Source organism: Bufo gargarizans, chromosome 1 (assembly GCF_014858855.1).
Source record: "Bufo gargarizans isolate SCDJY-AF-19 chromosome 1, ASM1485885v1, whole genome shotgun sequence".
NCBI classification, from domain to species: Eukaryota; Metazoa; Chordata; class Amphibia; order Anura; family Bufonidae; genus Bufo; species Bufo gargarizans.
Genome location: NC_058080.1, coordinates 181,147,618 through 181,171,771, shown reverse-complemented (window position 1 = coordinate 181,171,771; position 24,154 = coordinate 181,147,618). Strand labels below are relative to the sequence as shown.

General features: G+C 42.2%; 2 protein-coding genes across 2 annotated transcripts in view; one reads left to right on the top strand and one right to left on the bottom strand.

The window, feature by feature from the left end:
- The window catches only part of MAB21L2 (mab-21 like 2), a 2,100-nt gene extending 368 nt beyond the window's left edge, over positions 1–1,732 (top strand). The window contains exon 1 of the mRNA XM_044300362.1: positions 1–1,732. This exon is cut by the window's left edge and continues 368 nt beyond it. Within this exon, the coding sequence (XP_044156297.1) occupies positions 1–1,066 (1,066 nt within the window). The 3' untranslated portion in view covers positions 1,067–1,732.
- Positions 1–24,154, bottom strand: part of LRBA (LPS responsive beige-like anchor protein) — a 568,467-nt gene that overhangs the window by 243,165 nt on the left and 301,148 nt on the right. Inside the window, exons 38-39 of the mRNA XM_044300361.1 lie at positions 19,502–19,648; positions 3,424–3,560 (exon numbers count right to left, since the gene is read on the bottom strand). Coding sequence (XP_044156296.1) covers positions 3,424–3,560; positions 19,502–19,648 — 284 coding nt within the window. The remainder of the gene's footprint in view (positions 1–3,423; positions 3,561–19,501; positions 19,649–24,154) is intronic.

Here is a 24,154-nt window from a genome sequence, read left to right as displayed (position 1 = left end):
GGCCAAGCTGGTCTACCAGCTCAACAAGTACTACACGGAGCGCTGCCAGGCCAGGAAGGCGGCCATCGCCAAGACCATCCGCGAGGTGTGCAAGGTGGTGTCCGATGTGCTGAAGGAGGTGGAGGTGCAGGAGCCGCGCTTCATCAGCTCCCTCACCGAGATCGACGCCCGCTACGAGGGCCTGGAGGTGGTGTGTCCCACCGAGTTTGAAGTGGTCCTCTACCTCAACCAGATGGGGGTCTTCAACTTCGTGGACGACGGCTCCCTGCCGGGCTGCGCCGTGCTGAAGCTGAGCGACGGCCGCAAGAGGAGCATGTCCCTGTGGGTGGAGTTCATCACGGCGTCCGGGTACCTCTCGGCCAGGAAGATCCGCTCCCGCTTCCAGACCCTGGTGGCCCAGGCGGTGGACAAGTGCAGCTACCGGGACGTGGTGAAGATGATCGCCGACACCAGCGAGGTCCGGCTGCGCATCCGGGAGCGCTACGTGGTGCAGATCACCCCGGCCTTCAAGTGCACCGGCATCTGGCCCCGCAGCGCGGCGCAGTGGCCCCTGCCGCACATCCCCTGGCCGGGCCCCAACAGAGTGGCAGAAGTGAAGGCGGAGGGCTTCAACCTGCTCTCCAAGGAGTGCTACTCCCTGACCGGCAAGCAGAGCTCCGCGGAGAGCGACGCCTGGGTGCTGCAGTTCGCCGAGGCCGAGAACCGCCTGCTGCTGGGGGGCTGCCGGAACAAGTGCCTGTCCATCCTGAAGACCCTCCGGGACCGGCACCTGGAGCTCCCCGGCCAGCCCCTCAACAACTACCACATGAAGACCCTGCTGCTCTACGAGTGCGAGAAGCACCCGCGGGAGACGGACTGGGACGAGGCCTGCCTGGGGGACCGGCTGAACGGCATCCTCCTGCAGCTCATCTCCTGCCTGCAGTGCCGCAGGTGCCCGCACTACTTCCTGCCCAACCTCGACCTCTTCCAGGGCAAGCCCCACTCGGCCCTGGAGAGTGCGGCCAAACAGACCTGGAGGCTGGCCCGGGAGATCCTCACCAACCCCAAGAGCCTGGACAAGCTATGAGGGCGGCCGAGGGGCTGGACTGCTCCAGTGCGGGCCAAGGGACTGGACTGCTCCAGTGCGGGCCAAACAGGTACTATTCCAGAGCGGGCCAAAGGACTGGACTATTCCAGTGAGGTCCAAAGGACTGGACTATTCCAGTGAGGTCCAAAGGACTGGACTATTCCAGAGCGGGCCAAGGGACTGGACTGCTCCAGTGCGGGCCAAACAGGTACTATTCCAGAGCGGGCCAAAGGACACACTTCTATGAAGGCACTTGCATAGCAGACAGCTGGGGACACTGCTCACACCGCCTCAGCAATAACCTCCCCCTGGGACCTGCTGTCTGCATGGCACATTAGGGACCTTGTATTTATTGTCCCCCATATCACACACTGTTCACACCTGTATCCAGACTGAACAGCGGCTCCCCGGCGGCGCCCCTTCTAAAGGGACCTTTCTGTTCTAGAGAAGGGACTTGTCCTTGCACAGGAGGAGAAGGGGGTCCCCTCTCCTCCCAGACAATGTGAATCCACAGAAGCAATCGGACTTAGAAGGTACATTTCACATAAGATGTAGCCATCTTCTTTTATTTTTATTTTGCCTGAATGTTTGTCACTAAGTGAACAAAAAATTATTTAAACTATATAATGTCTCTTCTAAAAAAAGTTCTATGTATAATAGTGCCAAGGTCAGGCTGTGCCCAGCAGCTGACACTCCACGTCTGAATACTGACTAATAAAAACTTCAAGATCAGTCCTGTGTTCTTTTCCATGTCTGTGGGCCCTTGTGCTGGGTGCAATACTACGTCTAGATTATTAGTATTACATACTACTACTAGGGTATCATTTCATACTACTTATAAATTATTATATACTACTTGGATTATCTACTTATAGTTTATTCCTTTTTTCTAATTATAGATCATCATTTTATACTTTCTATAGATAATTCTATACTACGTCTAGATTATTAGTAGTATTATTAGATACTAATCATTTTATACTATTTATAGATTATTATATACTACCTATAATTATACACTACTTAGATGAATAATTATCTACTTATAGTTTATTCCTTTTTTTTTTTACTAAATTATAGATCATTTTATACTACTTCTAGATTATTAGTATTACATACTACATTAATTATTTTATAGCATTTATAGATTTGTTATATACTACCTATAAATTATTATATACTACTTAGATTATTAATATAATCTACTTCTAGATTTTCCTTTTTTACAGATTATCATTTTATACTTCCTATAGATCATTAATTATATACCACTTGTAGATTATCATTGCATACTATTTATTGATTTATTACTATATACTGCCTCTGGATTATCATTATATACAATTTCTAGTTTATTATATACTACTTATAGATTTTTTTTATTATTATATACTACCTTCAGATTATGATTACCGGTATATACTAATTCTAGATTACAATCGTTATACATTGCTTCTATATTACTATTTTATACTATATCTTTATTGTTATAGGTTTTTATTATATACTACCTCTAGGCTGCTATTATGGACTACTTCTAGATAATTATCACCATCAGTATATACAGCTTCTAAATTATTATTATTATACACAAATTTTAGGTTTTTATTATACACTACTTCTAGATTAATTTTTATAACTATAATTAATTATATACTACTTCTAGTTTTAAAATCTTTTATACTGCTTGTAGATTATATACTACCTGTACTTTATTATTATATACTATTTAAAAACTAGAAGTCTCATATACTACCTGTACTTTATTATTATATACTACTTCTAGTTTATAAATCTTATATTCTACTTCTAGATGATAATTCTTATCACTATATACAATTTGTAGATTGATATTCTATACTACTTCTAGACTATAATTATTGTCCTAATTATATATTACCTGTAGATTATAGTAGACACAATTACAGCCCCCACACAGTTATACAGCCGGAGAGGACAGTATATATATCGCAGTGAATTCATTCCCAAATACAGATACAAAGTAGAATTCTGTAACTAAATCACGGACTATAATATATATGAAATGTAACATTATACAGCATTTTCGAACATTGCCAGCTTTTGTTCCGTATATTCTGATCAGTAGTTTCTCCCTGAAAAGTGACAGCTCTTGTGACAGCTACTGTTTGGCAGTAAAAACAAGCAGCACAGTGTGAACACACACACGATCCTATCTGTAGATGGTATCTCCGGGCGGTAATTCCTGTCCTCCCCCAGCACAGGCGGGATCGCTCCCACCATCACACCGAATGATAATAGACTGTGCTCCTATAGAGCAGAGGGGAGCAGCCACCCTCATCCATCACAGCAGCAGGCCGAGGGGCACTTTCACTTACCTTCCCATCCATTTTCTTAAAGTTCGGATCATCCTCATCCACCTCAAAGTAGAGTTCAAAGGAGGTGACAGACAGGGTTCCCTTTAACACCACGGAGGGGGCTATTAATTGAGCAGGGGTGCTCAGACTCACCGGACCTGGCAAAAGAATAAGAGGGGTGTCAGACCCTGTATAGAATATATATATATATATATAGCAGTGTATATTTTTATATATATAATGTATGATCCAGGAGAGCCTGTATATAATATATATAGCAGTGTATGATCCCGGAGAGCCTGTATATAATATATATAGCAGTGTATGATCCCGGAGAGCCTGTATATAATATATATAGCAGTGTATGATCCCAGAGAGCCTGTATATAATATATATAGCAGTGTATGATCCCGGAGAGCCTGTATATAATATATATAGCAGTGTATGATCCCAGAGAGCCTGTATATAATATATATAGCAGTGTATGATCCCAGAGAGCCTGTATATAATATATATAGCAGTGTATGATCCAGGAGAGCCTGTATATAATATATATAGCAGTGTATGATCCCGGAGAGCCTGTATATAATATATATAGCAGTGTATGATCCCGGAGAGCCTGTATATAATATATATAGCAGTGTATGATCCCGGAGAGCCTGTATATAATATATATAGCAGTGTATGATCCCAGAGAGCCTGTATATAATATATATAGCAGTGTATGATCCCAGAGAGCCTGTATATAATATATATAGCAGTGTATGATCCAGGAGAGCCTGTATATAATATATATAGCAGTGTATGATCCAGGAGACCCTGTATATAATATATATAGCAGTGTATGATCCCGGAGAGCCTGTATATAATATATATAGCAGTGTATGATCCCGGAGAGCCTGTATATAATATATATAGCAGTGTATGATCCCAGAGAGCCTGTATATAATATATATAGCAGTGTATGATCCCAGAGAGCCTGTATATAATATATATAGCAGTGTATGATCCAGGAGACCCTGTATATAATATATATAGCAGTGTATGATCCAGGAGAGCCTGTATATAATATATATAGCAGTGTATGATCCCGGAGAGCCTGTATATAATATATATAGCAGTGTATGATCCAGGAGAGCCTGTACAGGGCCGGTGCTACCATAAGGCAGACCAAGCGGCCGCCTTAGGGCGCACCCTGGGGAGGGCGGAAAAATGTGACATGGAGGGGGAAAAATGTGACATGGGGGGCTGATGGCTGACATTGGGGGCTGATGGCTGACATTGGGGGCTGATGGCTGGGGGATGATGTCTGACATGGGGTTCTGATCTGAGGTCTGATTAACATTTGGGGTCTGATTGCTGGCCTGACCTGAAGTGTAATGGAAAATATTTTTTTCTTATTATCCTCCTCTAAAACCTAGGTGTGTCTTAAAGGGGGAAAAATATGATCCTTAAACCAGCCATTGACTGAAGCAGAGAGAAGATACCAGGACCACAGAAAGGAGAAGCGTGTGGGGGGGGGGGGGGGGGCCCCCCCCCCGCCAAAATGTTGCTTCGCTTGTGTTAGCAAAAATCCTTGCACCGGCCCTGAGCCTGTATATAATATATATAGCAGTGTATGATCCAGGAGAGCCTGTATATAATATATAGGAGCAGTGTATGATCCCGGAGAGCCTGTATATAATATATATAGCAGTGTATGATCCCGGAGAGCCTGTATATAATATATATAGCAGTGTATGATCCAGGAGAGCCTGTATATAATATATAGGAGCAGTGTATGATCCAGGAGACCCTGTATATAATATATATAGCAGTGTATGATCCCGGAGAGCCTGTATATAATATATAGGAGCAGTGTATGATCCCGGAGAGCCTGTATATAATATATAGGAGCAGTGTATGATCCCGGAGAGCCTGTATATAATATATATAGCAGTGTATGATCCAGGAGACCCTGTATATAATATATATAGCAGTGTATGATCCCGGAGAGCCTGTATATAATATATATAGCAGTGTATGATCCAGGAGACCCTGTATATAATATATATAGCAGTGTATGATCCCGGAGAGCCTGTATATAATATATATAGCAGTGTATGATCCAGGAGACCCTGTATATAATATATATAGCAGTGCATGACCCAGGAGACCCTGTATATAATATATATAGCAGTGTATGATCCAGGAGAGCCTGTATATAATATATATAGCAGTGTATGATCCAGGAGACCCTGTATATAATATATATAGCAGTGTATGATCCCGGAGAGCCTGTATATAATATATATTTTATATAAACAGTGTATGATTCAGAAGAGCCTGTATATAATATATATAGCAGTGTATGATCCAGGAGACCCTGTATATAATATATAGGAGCAGTGTATGACCCAGAAGAGCCTGTATATAATATATAACAGTGTATGATCCAGGAGACCCTGTATATAATATATATAGCAGTGTATGATCCAGGAGAGCCTGTATATAATATATAGGAGCAGTGTGTGATCCAGGAGACCCTGTATATAATATATATAGCAGTGTATGATCCAGGAGAGCCTGTATATAATATATATATATATATATATATATATATATATAGCAGTGTGTGATCCAGGAGAGCCTGTATATAATATATAGGAGCAGTGTATGATTCAGAAGAGCATATATATATATATATATATATATATATAGCAGTGTATGATCCAGGAGACCCTGTATATAATATATATAGGTGCAGTGTATGACCCAGGAGACCCTGTATATAATATATATAGCAGTGTATGATCTAGGAGAGCCTGTATATAATATATATAGCAGTGTATGATCTAGGAGAGCCTGTATATAATATATATAGCAGTGTATGATTCAGAAGAGCATGTATATAATATATATAGCAGTGTATGATCCAGGAGACCCTGTATATAAAATATTTAACAGTGTATGATCCAGGAGAGCCTGTATATAATATATAAGGGCAGTGTATAATTCAGGAGACCCTGTATATCATATATATATATATATATATATATATATATATATATATATATAGTAATGTATGATCCAGGAGAGCATGTATATAATATATAGGGGCAGTGTATGTTCCAGGAGACCCTATATAATAGTAATGTATGATCCAGGAGAGCCTGTATATAATATATATAGCAGTGTATGATCCAGGAGACCCTGTATATAATATATATAGGTGCAGTGTATGACCCAGGAGAGCCTGTATATAATATATATAGCAGTGTAGGATCCAGGAGACCCTGTATATAATATATATAGCAGTGTAGGATCCAGGAGACCCTGTATATAATATATATATAGTAATGTATGATCCAGGAAAGCCTGTATATAATATATATAGCAGTGTATGATCCAGGAGAGCCTGTATATAATATATATAGCAGTGTAGGATCCAGGAGACCCTGTATATAATATATATAGCAGTGTATGATCCAGGAGACCCTGTATATAATATATATAGCAGTGTAGGATCCAGGAGACCCTGTATATAATATATATATAGTAATGTATGATCCAGGAGAGCCTGTATATAATATAAAGGGGCAGTGTATGATCCAGGAGACCCTGTATATAATATATATAGCCGTGTAGGATCCAGGAGACCCTGTATATAATATATATATAGTCATGTATGATCCAGGAGACCCTGTATATAATATATAGGAGCAGTGTATGATTCAGAAGAGCCTGTATATAATATATAGGAGCAGTGTATGATCCAGGATACCCTGTATATAATATATAGGAGCAGTGTATGATCCAGGAGAGCCTGTATATAATATATAGGAGCAGTGTATGATCCAGGGGGGCCTGTATATAAAATATAGGAGCAGTGTATGATTCAGAAGAGCCTGTATATAATATATAGGAGCATGTATGATTCAGAAGAGCCTGTATATAATATATAACAGTGTATGATCCAGGAGACCCTGTACAGATAATGGGACTACATGGCGATCCAGCTACATTCTGTACATATGTACTTCCAGTAACCTCACCTCATGTGTCCAGAATACAGCCTGACATACAATACATATGCAGGGAAGATGTGCAGAGTTCTATCTGACCACAGTCTCACTATTAGTATAGAGCAATCCACCTGATAGTAAAGGCAAAGCAGAGCCTATTACACAGTATTGCACTACACACCAATGATCCAGCCACCCACATGTACCTACATAATGACTGCATATCTGTAGAATACCTCTACTCACATGTACACCCAGAACGCCATCATGTCTGTAGTATACAGCTATCCACATGTACCTACATAATGCCATCATGTCTGTAGTAGACATCTATACACATGTACATAATGCCATCATGTCTGTAGTATACAGCTATACACATGTACCTACATAATGCCATCATGTCTGTAGTAGACATCGATACACATGTACATAATGCCATAATGTCTGTAGTATACATCTATCCACATGTACCTACATAATGCAATCATGTCTGTAGTATACATCGATACACATGCACCTACATAATGCCATCATGTCTGTAGTATACAGCTATCCACATGTACCTACATAATGCCATCATGTCTGTAGTAGACATCTATACACATGTACCTACATAATGCCATCATGTCTGTAGTATACAGCTATCCACATGTACCTACATAATGCCATCATGTCTGTAGTAGACAGCTATACACATGTACCTACATAATGCCATCATGTCTGTAGTAGACATCGATACACATGTACATAATGCCATAATGTCTGTAGTATACATCTATCCACATGTACCTACATAATGCAATCATGTCTGTAGTATACATCGATACACATGCACCTACATAATGCCATCATGTCTGTAGTATACAGCTATCCACATGTACCTACATAATGCCATCATGTCTGTAGTATACAGCTATACACATGTACCTACATAATGCCATCATGTCTGTAGTAGACATCTATACACATGTACCTACATAATGCCATCATGTCTGTAGTATACAGCTATACACATGTACCTACATAATGCCATCATGTCTGTAGTATACAGCTATACACATGTACCTACATAATGCCATCATGTCTGTAGTATACAGCTATCCACATGTACCTACATAATGCCATCATGTCTGTAGTAGACATCTATACACATGTACCTACATAATGCCATCATGTCTGTAGTATACAGCTATCCACATGTACCTACATAATGCCATCATGTCTGTAGTATACAGCTATACACATGTACCTACATACTGCCATCATGTCTGTAGTATACAGCTATACACATGTACCTACATAATGCCATCATGTCTGTAGTATACATCTATACACATGTACCTACATAATGCCATCATATCTGTAGTATACTGCTACCCGCATGCAGAATGCCATCATGTCTGTAGTATACTGATATACCCATATGTACCTGCATAATGCCATCATATCTGTAGTATACAGCCTACATAATGCCATTATGTCTAATACACAGCTATCCACATATACCTACATAATGCCATCATGTCTGTAGTAGACATCTATACACATGTACATAATGCCATCATGTCTGTAGTATACAGCTATCCACATGTACCTACATAATGCCATCATGTCTGTAGTATACAGCTATCCACATGTACCTACATAATGCCATCATGTCTGTAGTATACAGCTATCCACATGTACCTACATAATGCCATCATGTCTGTAGTATACATCTATCCACATGTACCTACATAATGCCATCATGTCTGTAGTATACATCTATCCACATGTACCTACATAATGCCATCATGTCTGTAGTAGACATCTATACACATGTACATAATGCCATCATGTCTGTAGTATACAGCTATCCACATGTACCTACATAATGCCATCATGTCTGTAGTATACAGCTATCCACATGTACCTACATAATGCCATCATGTCTGTAGTATACAGCTATCCACATGTACCTACATAATGCCATCATGTCTGTAGTATACATCGATACACATGCACCTACATAATGCCATCATGTCTGTAGTATACAGCTATACACATGTACCTACATAATGCCATCATGTCTGTAGTAGACATCTATCCACATGTACCTACATAATGCCATCATGTCTGTAGTAGACATCTATCCACATGTACCTACATAATGCCATCATGTCTGTAGTATACATCTATACACATGTACATAATGCCATAATGTCTGTAGTATACAGCTATCCACATGTACCTACATAATGCCATCATGTCTGTAGTATACATCGATACACATGCACCTACATAATGCCATCATGTCTGTAGTATACAGCTATCCACATGTACCTACATAATGCCATCATGTCTGTAGTAGACATCTATCCACATGTACCTACATAATGCCATCATGTCTGTAGTATACAGCTATCCACATGTACCTACATAATGCCATCATGTCTGTAGTATACATCGATACACATGCACCTACATAATGCCATCATGTCTGTAGTATACAGCTATCCACATGTACCTACATAATGCCATCATGTCTGTAGTAGACATCTATCCACATGTACCTACATAATGCCATCATGTCTGTAGTATACAGCTATCCACATGTACCTACATAATGCCATCATGTCTGTAGTATACAGCTATACACATGTACCTACATAATGCCATCATGTCTGTAGTAGACATCTATCCACATGTACCTACATAATGCCATCATGTCTGTAGTAGACATCTATCCACATGTACCTACATAATGCCATCATGTCTGTAGTATACAGCTATACACATGTACCTACATAATGCCATCATGTCTGTAGTATACAGCTATACACATGCACCTACATAATGCCATCATGTCTGTAGTATACATCTATACACATGTACCTACATAATGCCATCATATCTGTAGTATACTGCTACCGCATGCAGAATGCCATCATGTCTGTAGTATACTGATATACCCATATGTACCTGCATAATGCCATCATATCTGTAGTATACAGCCTACATAATGCCATTATGTCTAATACACAGCTATCCACATATACCTACATAATGCTATCATGTCTGTAGTATACAGCTATCCACATGTACCTACACAATGCCATCATGTCTGTAGTATACAGCTATACACATGTACCTACATAATGCCATCATGTCAGTAGTATACAGCTATATACATGTACCTACATAATGCCATCATGTCAGTAGTATACATCTATACACATGTACCTACATAATGCCACCATTTCTGTAGAATATAGCTACACACATCTACATATATAATGACATATCTGTAGTATACAGTTACCCACATGTACATATATAATTCCATCATGTCTAGTATACAGCTACCCACAGGTACAGTCACAAAAATTTCTGTAGTATAGGGCTACACACATGAACATACATATGCCATAATATCTGTAGTATATAGCTGCAGTTATATAATATATTTACACACCTGTACATACATGACAACATTTCTGCAGTATATAGATACCCATATGTGTATCCATGAGAACATCAAGTCTGTATTATATGGCAACACACATGTACATATATTATGTCATCATATCTGTAGTATACAGCTACACGTGCATACATGAGATTTCTGCAGTTATATAGCTATACTATGTAAATGCATATCATATCTACAGTTATGGCTACACGTGTACATACATAATGTCACTTTCTGCTGTAGATAGCTAAACAAATGTACATAACATCTGCAGTATATAACTGCACACATGTATACACATAGTGCCATAATATCTGTAGTATATAGCTACACACATGTGCATACATAATGCCATAATATCTGTAGTATATAGCTACACATGTGTACATACGGTGACACAGTGAGGGGTTGTGTCTGGCAAGGCAAGTATTTTCCTCCCAGCATGTGCGGCTGGGCTGGTTTCCAGCCAGGTGCGGTCAAATACCTGACCAGAGTTTAAGTGTCGGTCCAGGTTTTGGCAGCACCCGGCTGTCCTTAAATAGGCAGCTGGGCTCAGCAGAGAGGTCTCAGTTTTTTGGGGATCTGAGTCTTTGTGCCGTGCTGAAGGGCTGAAAGCCGTGCACTGGGGTAACAGGCCCCCTGAAGCCTGCTGTGGACTACTGGAGGCAGAACTGCCAGCAAGGTGACTTGTGTTATATGAACTTTCCATTGTGTGTGAATTAACACCAAGACTGCAAAGTTACGTGCTGTTTTGTGCAATTGTCTCAAGTGTGAATAAACACTGACGTTTTAAGTTAAGAACTTGTATTATGCCTCTGTACTGCGCCCGCTTAACCTATCTGCCAGAGCAATACCCCACAATTGGTGGAGGATGCGGGCATAAGCAGTGAGGCTGGCGTGAACGCAGAAATTTTTGGTTTATGCAGTTTTCAGGCACGGTTGTACATTAAACCAGCTGTATTACAACCAGTGCCTCACAACAAAATGGAGGCTATTGTGAAGGCCCTCATGGAGGCTAATCTGCAGCAGTGAGAGACAAACCTGCAGCAACGCAAGGCTAATAAGCAGCAGCAGAAGACTAACCAGTTGCTGCTACAACATGTGATGGCTTTGCAGACACAGCAGGAGCAACCCCAAAAGTCCACGATGCCCGGAAAGCAGTCCGTGCCACGATTCCCAAGATGACCCCCGCAGACGACATCGAAACCTACCTGGCAATGTACGGGGAAAAAAGCTACCCTGTGACCAGTGGGCTGAGGTCGTCACTCCATTCCTGGCATCCGATTCCCAGTGGGTGTATTTAGACTTGCCAAGCGGCTGACTACCAAAAAGTAAAGGGTGAGATTTTGGCAAGACTGGGGGTGAATGTGTTGGTCCGGGCCCAGGGGGTGCATCAGTGGGGGTTTAAGCCAGCTGAGCCTGCGAGGACCCAGTATTATGACTTACTCCACGTCTTGCTAAGGTGGCTACAGCCTGATGTGCTGAGGCCCACGGCTATGCTGGATAGACTATTAGCTATGTTCTGGAGGGCTCTGTCACCCCCTCTCCAGCACTGGATCGGCCAGGTGTCTCCTGGCAACGCCCGAGAAATGGTGGAGCGCTACAAGGCTACTAAGACTGTTACAGGGGGTTCTTTTGGGAGGGGGGCAGTCAAATCCCGTAAATCTCCATCCCAGACCCGGCGATTTGTACCAATCAAACCCGGGGTGTACCCTCTACGGACCTGGCTCCGATAGTCTGCTGGCAGTGTCAGGAAACGGGCCATGTAAGAGCTGACTGTCCACATCAAGTGGAACCCATGGATAATAACTATTGCTACCATCAGTCGCTATATGCCAGGAAGCTGTGTGCAGCAGGTACCCCAAAAAGTTTGAACCACCTGTGCCACGTGGAGGTAGGAGACACTCCAGCGGAGGCTCTGCTGGACTCAGGAAGTCTGGTGTCCCTAGTAAGGGCTCCCCTGGTACGGTCAGCGGAGTGTACTGGGTGGAAAGTCGGGGTTATGTGCATACATGGAGACTTAAAAGGACTATCCCACCACCCTGGTGTCTCTAACCACAGAGGCTGGCAGATGGACTCGCAAAGTGGCAGTTGCCCCAAATGTACAATACGAACTTATAATAAAGAGAGACTTCCCGGGCATCCTGGCACTGTGGCCTGCTATAAAAGTGACTGATACCCATGAGACAAGGGTAACCCTAGCAGAGTGGCTCGGCTCAGGGGGGAGACCAGAACCCTGGGAACCTAAGACCAAAGGGCCAGCCTGCCACTTTGGGGGAAAAATGGGGGAGACAACCCTGCTAAGTGTGATGGTGGGATACGTGGAGGAATTGCCTCCGGCTCCTGAATTGGCAGATCTCAATGTCTCCGGGGATAATTTTGGTACCGCCCAACGTCGATAACCAACCATATCCCGCACCTGGGAAAATGTGCTAATAGTAGATGGTGAACCACAACAACCTGGGGAGGAGTCAATGTTTCCCCGTGGGGTGAGCCTATTGAACAGTTGTTAGTCCCCAAGGCTCATCGCAAGCTTGTGTTAGATCTAGCCCACCAACACGTTCTCAGGGGTCACCTGAGGATGCAGAAAACTCAGGATCGTTTTCTACAGCGGTTTTACTGGCCCAGCATATTCAAAGAAGTGGAAGAGTTTTGTAAGTCTTGCCCTACCTGCCAGATAACTAGCCCTCAGCCACATTTCCGTAGTCCCCTAGTACCTCTCCTGATTATCGAAGTACCATTTGACCAAATAGCTATGGACCTCATAGGCCAAGTACCGAAGTCCACCAGAGGGCATCAACGCATCTTAGTCATTCTAGACTACGCCACTCAGTACCCGGAGGCAGTGCCACTGTGACATACAGTACCTCAGCCAAACTCATAGCTAAGGAGTTAATAGAGATGTTTTTCCGAGTAGGACTAACTAAAGAGGTCCTGACCGACCAAGGGACCCCTTTTATGTCCAAGGTGATAAGGGAACTCTAAGTTGCTGCACATAAAACAACTACGGACGTCCGTTTGCCATCTGCAAACGGACGGTCTGGTAGAACGGTTTAATCAAACATTAAAAGATATGTTGAAAAATGTAGTGTCTAAAGATGGGAAGGACTGTGACTTCCTTCTACCCTATCTCATGTTCGCAGTGCGAGAGGTACCCCAAGCCTCTACTGGGTTTTCGCCCTTCGAACTGCTATATGGCAGACACCCTCGCGGTCTCTTGGACGTGGCCGAAGAGGCGTGGGTACAACAACCCACTCCACATAAAAGTCATTGAGTACGTTACCCAGATGCAAGATCGGATAGAGACCGTGTTGCCTCTTGTTAGGGAGCATATGGAGACAGCTCAGCGAGCCCAGAGTCGGGTCTATAGTCGCCAGGCTCGGGTCTGGATCTTTAACCCGGGTGATTGGGATTTGGTTCTGGTGCCGACCGTGGACAGTAAGTTCCTGGCGAGGTGGCAGGGGCCCTACGAGGTACTCGAGAAAGTTTGAGATGTAAACTACAAGGTACACCAGTCAGGGCGGCGAAAGCCGGAGCAGGTTTACCATGTAAAATTACTCAAACAGTGGAAAGATAGGGAAACCTGTACAGAAAACAGCCCGCGGCCGTGTTTTCTAGGAGAAGAGGTACCGGCCCCTCTGTCTGATGCAAGAGAGGCGGCTGCCACAGCAAAAATTGCTGACAGCCTCTCCTCTAAACAGACGCAGGGGATCAGGGAGTTAGTTTGTCGGAACACGGATGTGTTCTCGGACCTCCCTGGATGCACTTCCATAATCCAGCATGACATGGTCACTGAGCATCAGGAAAAAGTCAGATTAAAACCATACCGGGTACCCGAGGCTCGATGACAAGCCATATCGGAGAAGGTGCAGCTAATGTTGCAGCTAGATGTCATTGAGGAGTCAAAAAGTGAGTGGGCCAGTCCTATAGTATTGATACCCAAGCAGGACGGTACATTGCGGTTTCGTAACGACTTTTGAAAACTTGACAAGGTTTCCAAGTTCGATGCGTGTCCCATGCCCCGGGTGGATGAGCTCAGAAAGGTTAGGACAAGCCCGGTATTTTTCCATTTTAGACCTCACGAAAGGGTACTAGCAGGTGCCCGTAACGGAGGCTGCCAAATAGAAAACTGCCTTCATCACGCCTGAGGGGCTGTATCAAGGTCTTACCCTTTGATCTGCATGGCGCCCCCGCCACTTTTCAGAGACTAAGGCTACTTTTACACTTGCGCTTGATCGGATCCGTTCTGAACGGATCCGATCATATTAATGCAGACGGAGGCTCCGTTCAGTACGGATCCGTCTGCATTAATAACTTAGAAAAATTTCTAAGTCTGAAAGTAGCCTGAGCGGATCCGTTCAGACTTTCAATGTAAAGTCAATGGGGGACGGATCCGCTTGAAGATTGAGCCATATGGTGTCATCTTCAAGCGGATCCGTTCCCATTGACTTACATTGTAAGTCTGAACGGATCCGCTCACATCCGCACGGCCAGGCGGACAGCTGAACGCTGCAAGCAGCGTTCAGCTGTCCGCCTGGCCGTGCGGAGGCGAGCGGAGCGGAGGCTGAACGCCGCCAGACTGATGCAGTCTGAGCGGATCCGCTCCATTCAGACTGCATCAGGGCTGGACGGAGGCGTTCGGGTCCGCTCGTGAGCTCCTTCAAACGGAGCTCACGAGCGGACCGACGAACGCAAGTGTGAAAGTAGCCTAATGGACATTATGCTTCGTCCACATCGTCGGTACGCTTCGGCTTACCTGGACGATATGGTCATCCACAGTACCGACTGGGAAAGTCACCTACCCAAAGTGCAGGCTGTAGTGGACTCCCTTCGGAAAGCTGGCCTAACCACTAACCCCCAAAAAATTTGCGATAGGGTTAGAAGAGACTAAGTACCTGGGGTATGTCATTGGGCGCAGAGTCATCAAAGCCCAAGTGAACAAAATAGAGGCGATACAGAATTGGCCCGGACCTGTCACCACTAAGCAAATAACGTCATTCCTGTCCTTAAATAGGCAGCTGGGCTTAGCAGAGAGGTCTCTGTTTTTGGGAATCTGAGGCTTTGTGCCGTGCTGAAGGGCTTCGAGCCGCGCGGTGGGGAAACGGGCCCCATAAAGCCTGCTGTGGACTAATGTAGGCAGAACTGCCAGCAAGGTGACTTGTGTTATATGAACTTTCCATTGTGTGTGAATTAACACCAAGACTGCAAAGTTATGTGAATAAACACTGACGTTTTGAGTTAAGATCTTGCATTTTGCCTCTGTACTGTGAAACACCACAATACGTAATGACATTCTTGCAGTATATAACTACCCACATGTATATACACAAGGTACACATGAACATACATACTGTCAATTTCAGTAGGAAATATAGCTACACACATACATAAGACATTTCTGCAGTATATAGCTACACGCATACATAATGCCGTAATAGCTGCAGTATATAGCTAAACGTGTACATAGGTAAAGACATCTTGCAGTATATAGCTACCCACATGTATATACATAAGGTACGTAAATACATACTGTCAATTTCAGTAGGAAATATAGCTACACACACACATACATATATGACATTTCTGCAGCAAAATTGCTATACATGTCCATACTGTCCTCCTTTCTGTAGGGCTTAGTGTATAACTACTCACATGTACACACACCATCTTTCTGTATAGCTGTATATACTATCAGTAGGGTGTAGTCTAGCACATATGGGGTGACCATAGCGTCCTATAATAGCCGACAGGCAGCTACAGTATATACGCCACTTATTTCTGGAGAGCCCATATACCATGGCCATCTGCTTATTGATCCTCCATACAGTAGATTTCCACAAAGGGCTGAGCAGCACATGAGTGACACGGAAATTCTGGAATAATATAGTGCTGAGGGATGAGGAGCGCAGGGCCAGGTAATGATTTTGGTGAATTACTGCCAAAGAATTTCAGATGAATTGTCATTTCCATCGATTGTTAGACGGGTGAGTGTCTTTAATCTGCCATCAATCTTCATGTGTGCCACGTGGACAATGAGGAAGATTCTCTGCTGAGATTAGAGCAGGCTCTGCCCTTTATTCCCAGTCTACAGATACATTGTGTCTGCAGATGGGCAGCAGATAGCTACAGCGCTGCCTTGATTTCCCAGAGCTGGTCCTCACAAATGAATGAAATAAGCAGGCCTGTGTTCTTCTGCACCCTGGGCATTAACATGTAATCCAGAGGCAAAATAACATTTTCCCAATCACTCCCCGACATTCAATTACAGGAGGGAGAGGGCAGCTGCAAGAGGCAAGGGCAGCCTGCTCTACCAGGGGAGGGGAGCTGACAATTTACACTTCATTTCCAAGCCACATCACTTTATTATTGAGGATTACCTCTTAATCCTATTGCCATTGTCAGGATTATGTAATTAAATCCCTGTCACCTCCATTACTGTATCATTGTACTCCTCCGGACTCTGTGTGCATACATTAACAAAGGGAAATCAGGCGGGAGGCTTTTTATTTTTGTTAAACCCTTTCCAATTATGAAACCTTGTGCCCCCCTGTATAATCCCAAACTAAAGATGATCTATTTGCAACATAGAAAATGCATTCGAATTTATGACTGTTAATGTAAAGGGATTACCTAAAATTACAGAAAAAAATACCAGGGAAGGGACGAGTACTGCGAGCATAGAGCCTAGAAGTGACTACAGTGAATTAAAGGGATGGGAGCTTAATCATATTTTTTTAATTTTAAAGGTACGTCACTGATAAAATAACAAAGAAAACAAAACTATTGCAAAATTTTCGAGTGCACACAAGTGTCAAACACATATGATCAGTGTTTTCTTATGGAGGAATACTGTAAAGCAGATGTGTTTTATACACGGCCCCCAGTGTTCAGCCTTGTATGGAACTGTAGATGAATGCAACCCAAATACATACAATAGTATTGTAAGAACTGGAGTGCGTGTATTGTGAGGGGGGGGGGGATTTATATTATAGAAAATAATAATTGTAGCCCCCGTGATCTCCCTGTTTGCACTGAGCTGACTTGTCCTTTATATGTTGTCCTCAGCTGCTTCCTTTATCCACTGGCAATGAATTTTAAGTTGCACTATGGCAAGCCACAAACTTCTCTCTGGAGTATTGAATTCAATGGCTTTTAGAGACTCATATGTGCGGCAGTATGGGGGTGGGGCTGCTGCAGCAAGACCTGTCCTCAAACTGTTACAGGTATCTCCTAGTAGAAAAAGGAGATATATATATATAATATATATTTATATAGACATATATTTTATTTATATATATATATTTTTTTTAATTAGTGCAAGGCAGGTCTTAAAGGATAACTGTCACACTTATGCACACAATATATTTTAGTTTTTAAATACAAATATAAGAATGTATAATACTTTTTTTTATGTACACGATACTGAATTTTAGTTAACATGGCTGCTCAAAAATTCATTACGAGTTCTACCCTTGGCCACCCCTCTTAGAACACACAATGTAGAATTTTCTTCTACATGTTAGAAGCCGATTGGCCTGTTACATGGCTTCAAAGTCATTGCTGGACAAGAGGAAATGTGATTGGTCTTTGAAGAACAAACACTTCTCTATAGTCATATTAAGACCATATTCACACAGGTCGCTTTTCACCGCGTTTCATAAGAGTGCATTCACCCGACAGTATGCATTTTGTTGTTCTGCAGAACGCAATCTGCAAAAAATAAGGATGACTTGTGTGATGTCCGTACTGCATCTGTTTTTTATTTTATTTTATTTTTTATGCAGACCCATTGTAACAACATCTATTCTTGTCTGCAAAACGGACAAGAATAGGACATGTTCTTTCTTTTTTGTGGGACTGCAGAATGGACATACAGACAGCAAAAAATGCGGCTTAGATGCAAACCAAAAATCCAGTCAAACACTACATCCAGATGTTTTTTTTGCTATTTATTTATAGGAAACCTTACTATCTCTACACAGCCTTTTAGTCAGTGGAGGTTTTTTTTGTATTTCTGAAAACTTTTTTTTTTCTCACCCAAAATGTAGCATGATATAAAGTCTAGGATTTTTCTTCATAGCCTTCTTACAGGGTTTTAATATGCCTTAAAAAGAAATATGAAATACACATGCACAAAAAAAAAACCAAAAAAAAAACCTCCAATCCTCAAAAAAATCCACTCTAAACCTTAAAAGAGACTGTAAGGTAATAATGAATATATTGAAAAAATGGAGGCAGATGCTCTTTAAATTAGAGTGTGAGGGGGACTTTTGTTGGTGTGGAACACTATATAAGCAATGGGAATGTTAACACATTTACGGTATTTAGTATATGGTTCAATAGCAGATGAGGTGAACATCGGCTTAACAAATGGGCTGCTAAAGAGCAGAAAATGAGGAATTTATGATTACGTGTACAGGATCTATGGATCAGGCTCAATAGAGCTTTGGGTAAAGAGACTGATGTGATGAATGCTTCAAACTATAGTAGGTGTTCCGCAAAGGGTGTGGAATACAACAGGAAACCTTGTATGCAGAGGTATATGGACCTGGACTTTGCTGTGTTTCAGTCAAAAATGGTAACAAATAAATGGCATGAACAAGGCGTAACAGCATATTGACAGAGGTGGCTTTCAACTTACCTGTCACATTCTCCAAGTCCTTCTCCTCTAATGATGACAAGGTGTCATCATCCCCTTCCAGAAGGCTATCACTCTCAGAGATCTGCCCTCCTACAACCTGGCTCCTGATTGACTGCTTTCCTTTCACAAGAGCGCTTTCTTCTGGATCTACAAGGAGAGTAAGGAAAACTTCTGTAAGTGGTAATGACAATAAATCACAACTGGACATTTCTGAATTCGTATACACACAAATATATAGACTTCTGAAAATGTAAACCATCAGAAAAACATTGCTTTTGCATTTAAAAAAAATTGTATTGAACATTTTTCCAAATCCTGAAATGAGTTGTCTAAAATTTTAAGACAATGCCCTCTGTGTAGGAACTGGTATAACGAGAAATCTTAAGCATTAAACCACACACACACACACACACACACTTGAGAGCTCTACACCCATCCCACCACAATGCTGCCACATACGTTATTCACATGACTGCTGCAGCCAATCACTGGCATACATGAAGGAATAAATGCAAGCATCACTGCTGGGGCCAGTGACTGGCTGCAGCAGTCACCTGAATGATTAATAGACGCCATTGCTGCAGGATAGGCAGGGATCACCAGAGTGTTGGCAATCTAATGGTTATTTTTTTATTGTACACCATACCCTGCCCATAGAACATTATCCTAAAAGCTACCAGACAGCCCTGTATAGATAAGCAAACCTCTTTAAAATGATAAAACCAAACTTATTAAAAATCTTGGGAAAACCCCTCTAAAGCAGAAGTCAAATGCTTCATATTGTATATATAGACAGAAACATTTAATGACATTCATGTGCCACAACTACGGTATTTAGGCCCAGTGAGATGATGTTTCAGCCATGGACATGTGACGGCCACTGGCAACTGCTGGACACAATGATGATGTGTCATTCATGGTGAGATACATCCAGCAAAATGTTATCAGATTATGAAGACAGAAAGTATCTAGAGAAACCATGAGACCGTTGGCTCTAGAACATTCCATTTCTTTACATTATGGAGCATTCGAACCTTATTTTAAGGGGGCAAGCAACCATGAAAGTATTCAGCTATATGCCACGTGTATGTACAATTTTGATGTAAAAACATTTGTGATTTGGGTTTCCTACGGGGAAAGCACTCAAAGAGCTGAAACGGGAAATGCCATTGCAGCAGTAATCACCTCACCCCTGATTTTCCTCCACAAAAATGCACAACGCTTATGATTTATATTTTTCAAACTGACGGGGATAAGTTGGATATCAGATATTCAGTTCTTTAAGTGTGCAAGAAACTTTTTGTGAACCTGATGAAGATGGTCCATACAAGAACACCAACAATGACCACATCTCAGTGGTAAGTCTTAACAATATGTACCGATATTCAGAACGTGTATTCACAAAAAGGCCATTTGATGACCCTTTTGCTTTGCAGAGGCTGGTATACAGCAAGCTACAGAGCCCTTAGCTGCTGTTCCAGGAGCGGTCTTGAAGAATCCCGAGGCTTGCATTGCATACTTTCATTCAAGAGGTGCTAGTCCACCAGCCCCTGGTGAGAACACTTGTCTTTCCATAAATAAAACGCCCCAAGTCTACGAGTCTGCAGTGTGAGGAGGAGCGCCCCTAACACAGCTCGAAATGAAACACCATTCCAGTTTGTCAAGGTAGCATATGTGCAACATTTTTCAATTGTTCAACCTGAGCCGAGAAACCCCTTGTCATGAAAAATATGCAGCTTATTGATATTTGGAATGGTTTTCCTGTAATTAACTCCCCCTTGAGAATTTTTAAGTTAGCAGCGGTGAAATTACCAACATTGCCTTAATACACACCACATGGGCTGGGGCCTTTCACAAATCTCAGTGGTCTAATAGCGCTCTGCCACAGGAGTTTCTTCTCTTTCCTCCAGTAATTAGAGCACAGCTACCCCGAGCACAAATTAAAGGATAATGATGGTGTTTAGAAGTGGCCATAAAATATCAGCAGTTTTATAAACGAAGTCTAGACTTTATAGGTTTAATCATCATCTCGGAAGATATCCAGTCACTTCCTCACACTGCAATCTGCCCAAGTGCCACAAGCTGCACACGTCTATATGGTAGGCGGGTCCGCGCTGCCCCTCGGTGTAATATTTCTGTACCAGTAGATGAGATCACACTCTGACTTGTAACAATGCTAGTTAGGTAATGGTTTTCACTGCATTCCAAAGTATAGCGCATACAATCGATCCATCATACGGGACAGATAGGACTATGAAACAAGGCATGAAACCCAAAGTTTTCACGAAAAATGCTTAATACTTAATTTTCTGTCATAATAAATGTATGTTTATGGAAACAATTTATTCTGAACACGGAATCAAAGCGATTATCAAACTTTCTGGATTATTGGATGTCAGATTTAAGCCTTATTTTCTTTCCGTGTCTGTTCCGTTTTTTGCGGACCATATGCACAATTTATTTTAATGGGTCAGCACAAAAAAAAAAAAAAAAAAATGTAAGTTACTCCGTGTGCATTCAATTCCCGTATGTCCGTTCTGCAAAACAAATAGAACATGTCCTATTATTGTCCGAATAACAGACAATGATAGGACTGTTCTATTAGGGGCCAGCGGATTTCTACGCTGCAAATTATGTCCCTTCGGCTAGGGCTACATGACTATATTTGTCGCAGTAATGTTGCACAACAACTTTTGTAATGATAGTCTATGGTGTCGCACTGCGATGTGTGACATGACCTTCACACAAAAATCCATCCAAGTTGGATTTTTGTGCGACACTATAGACGGTCATTACAAAAAAATTTGTAGCTGGACAAACGTCATTGTGTAGCCGTACGCTAAGGGCTACTGACTGCAGAGCTGAAAGCATGAACTGATCTAAAGGAACAAGACTCTCTAGATATTTAGGTAAGTTCAGGTAAGTGAATGCTTTTGTGATTCAATCTAAGTTCTAAATATGACAGGCCTAGCGAATGAAACTAATATCAATGCATTACAGAGAATCAACCCCATACAAGGTGTAATGCCACACCGTCCTAATGCCCTGTATATATTTTATGTGCTCTTGTAGTCCGAGGACCCTTCAAACAGCACATTGGTGTGAGTGCGAGAATCGGAACACCCCTCAATTAGAAACCTGGATAACCCCTTTCACACCCCTATGGTGAAATAAGTTGAAACTACATTTTCATCAGGGATTAACTATTTCTTGAACATAGAATAAAAGACATTGTATATCATATATGATATTACCCAAAAATTCATTCACCACATCCCCACAGCCCCATTCTCTTCATATCTGTGATTCAAAAATGAAGCAGGAAAAAAAGAACCCACAGTGTTTTATAATCTATCACCCTACGTTGACAGACGGTTTCTTCTATTTCCTCTAGGACATGCTATTGTGACAGGTCACGGAACCTAGGAAAAGAAATATTTAGCTTGCTTTTTAAATTGTATATTACATAATATAGGTAGTGTACAGGAATATGGAGTCACTAACACTATATAAAGGGGTTATCGAACAAAGGAATGATACTATGCAATGAATAGGGCATTTCAAATAAAGTATTACTGCAATAAAAATATTCTTCTTTTTCAGTGTACATTACATGTTCTTCTCTGGTAGCGCCCCCTGCTGTCTATCCTTTATTTTTTGCACTTATATAGCACTGCTATATTCCGCATACGCTTCACAGACATTAGTATCAAGCTGTCCCCAAAGGGGCTCACAATCCCTGTCAGTATGTCTTCGGAGTGTGGGTGTAAACCGGAGTACCCGGAGGAAACCCACGCGAACACGGGGTCCTGCACTTCGCAGTGGGCCAACATGCTCAGTAGGTTCCCTGCTCTCTTCCTCCTTTCACTGTTAAAGTGGTTTTCATTTTATTTAACTTTACTGATTACCTATACTTTGGATAGGTCATCAGTATCTGCTGTTCCAGACGACACCGGCGCGCTTGCAGTAGCACAGTGGCCTTCTATCTGCTCACCAAGCACAACTGTGCTAGGTATCACAGCTCAGCCCCATTCACTTCAACAGGGTTGCGATGTGCCTAGGCCATTTGACCAGTGAATGTGACATCTACTGCGAGCACCAGTACCTTCTCAAACAGCTGAACAGCAGGGATCCTGGAAGTCGGACCCCCACCGATCAGATACCGGGGAGGCATTACATAACATATGTATCTCTGGGCCTATATTTGGGGGACTATTTTCTATTAAGTGGAGGAAGGTGTTAACAAGAGCTGACTGCAATGCATCGTGGGATATGCAGGCGATTATGGAGCTGCTGCTCACTCACAAAAATTGAAAAATGTGCTCCAAACACGGGAGTAAAGAAAATCTTCTAATTTGTTGGATAACCCTTTTTATAGCCACTCATTTCACACGGACTGCATCCACCAGCCAATGAAAAGTGGTAGTACTTCTGAGTACACAAGAAAACTGCTTAAAGAGGTTTAATGAGATTCTGACATTTTGATGACCTATGCCCAGGATAGGTCATCCATATCAGATAGGCAGGGGTCCTGAGTGCCTCCTCACAGTTTACTGGGCAGCACTTGGTAATGGAGCCCAGCCCCTTTCACTTGCATTGTGATGTCACTGGCCTAGGAAGAGGCCACCCTCACAGATCTGATACTGATGACCT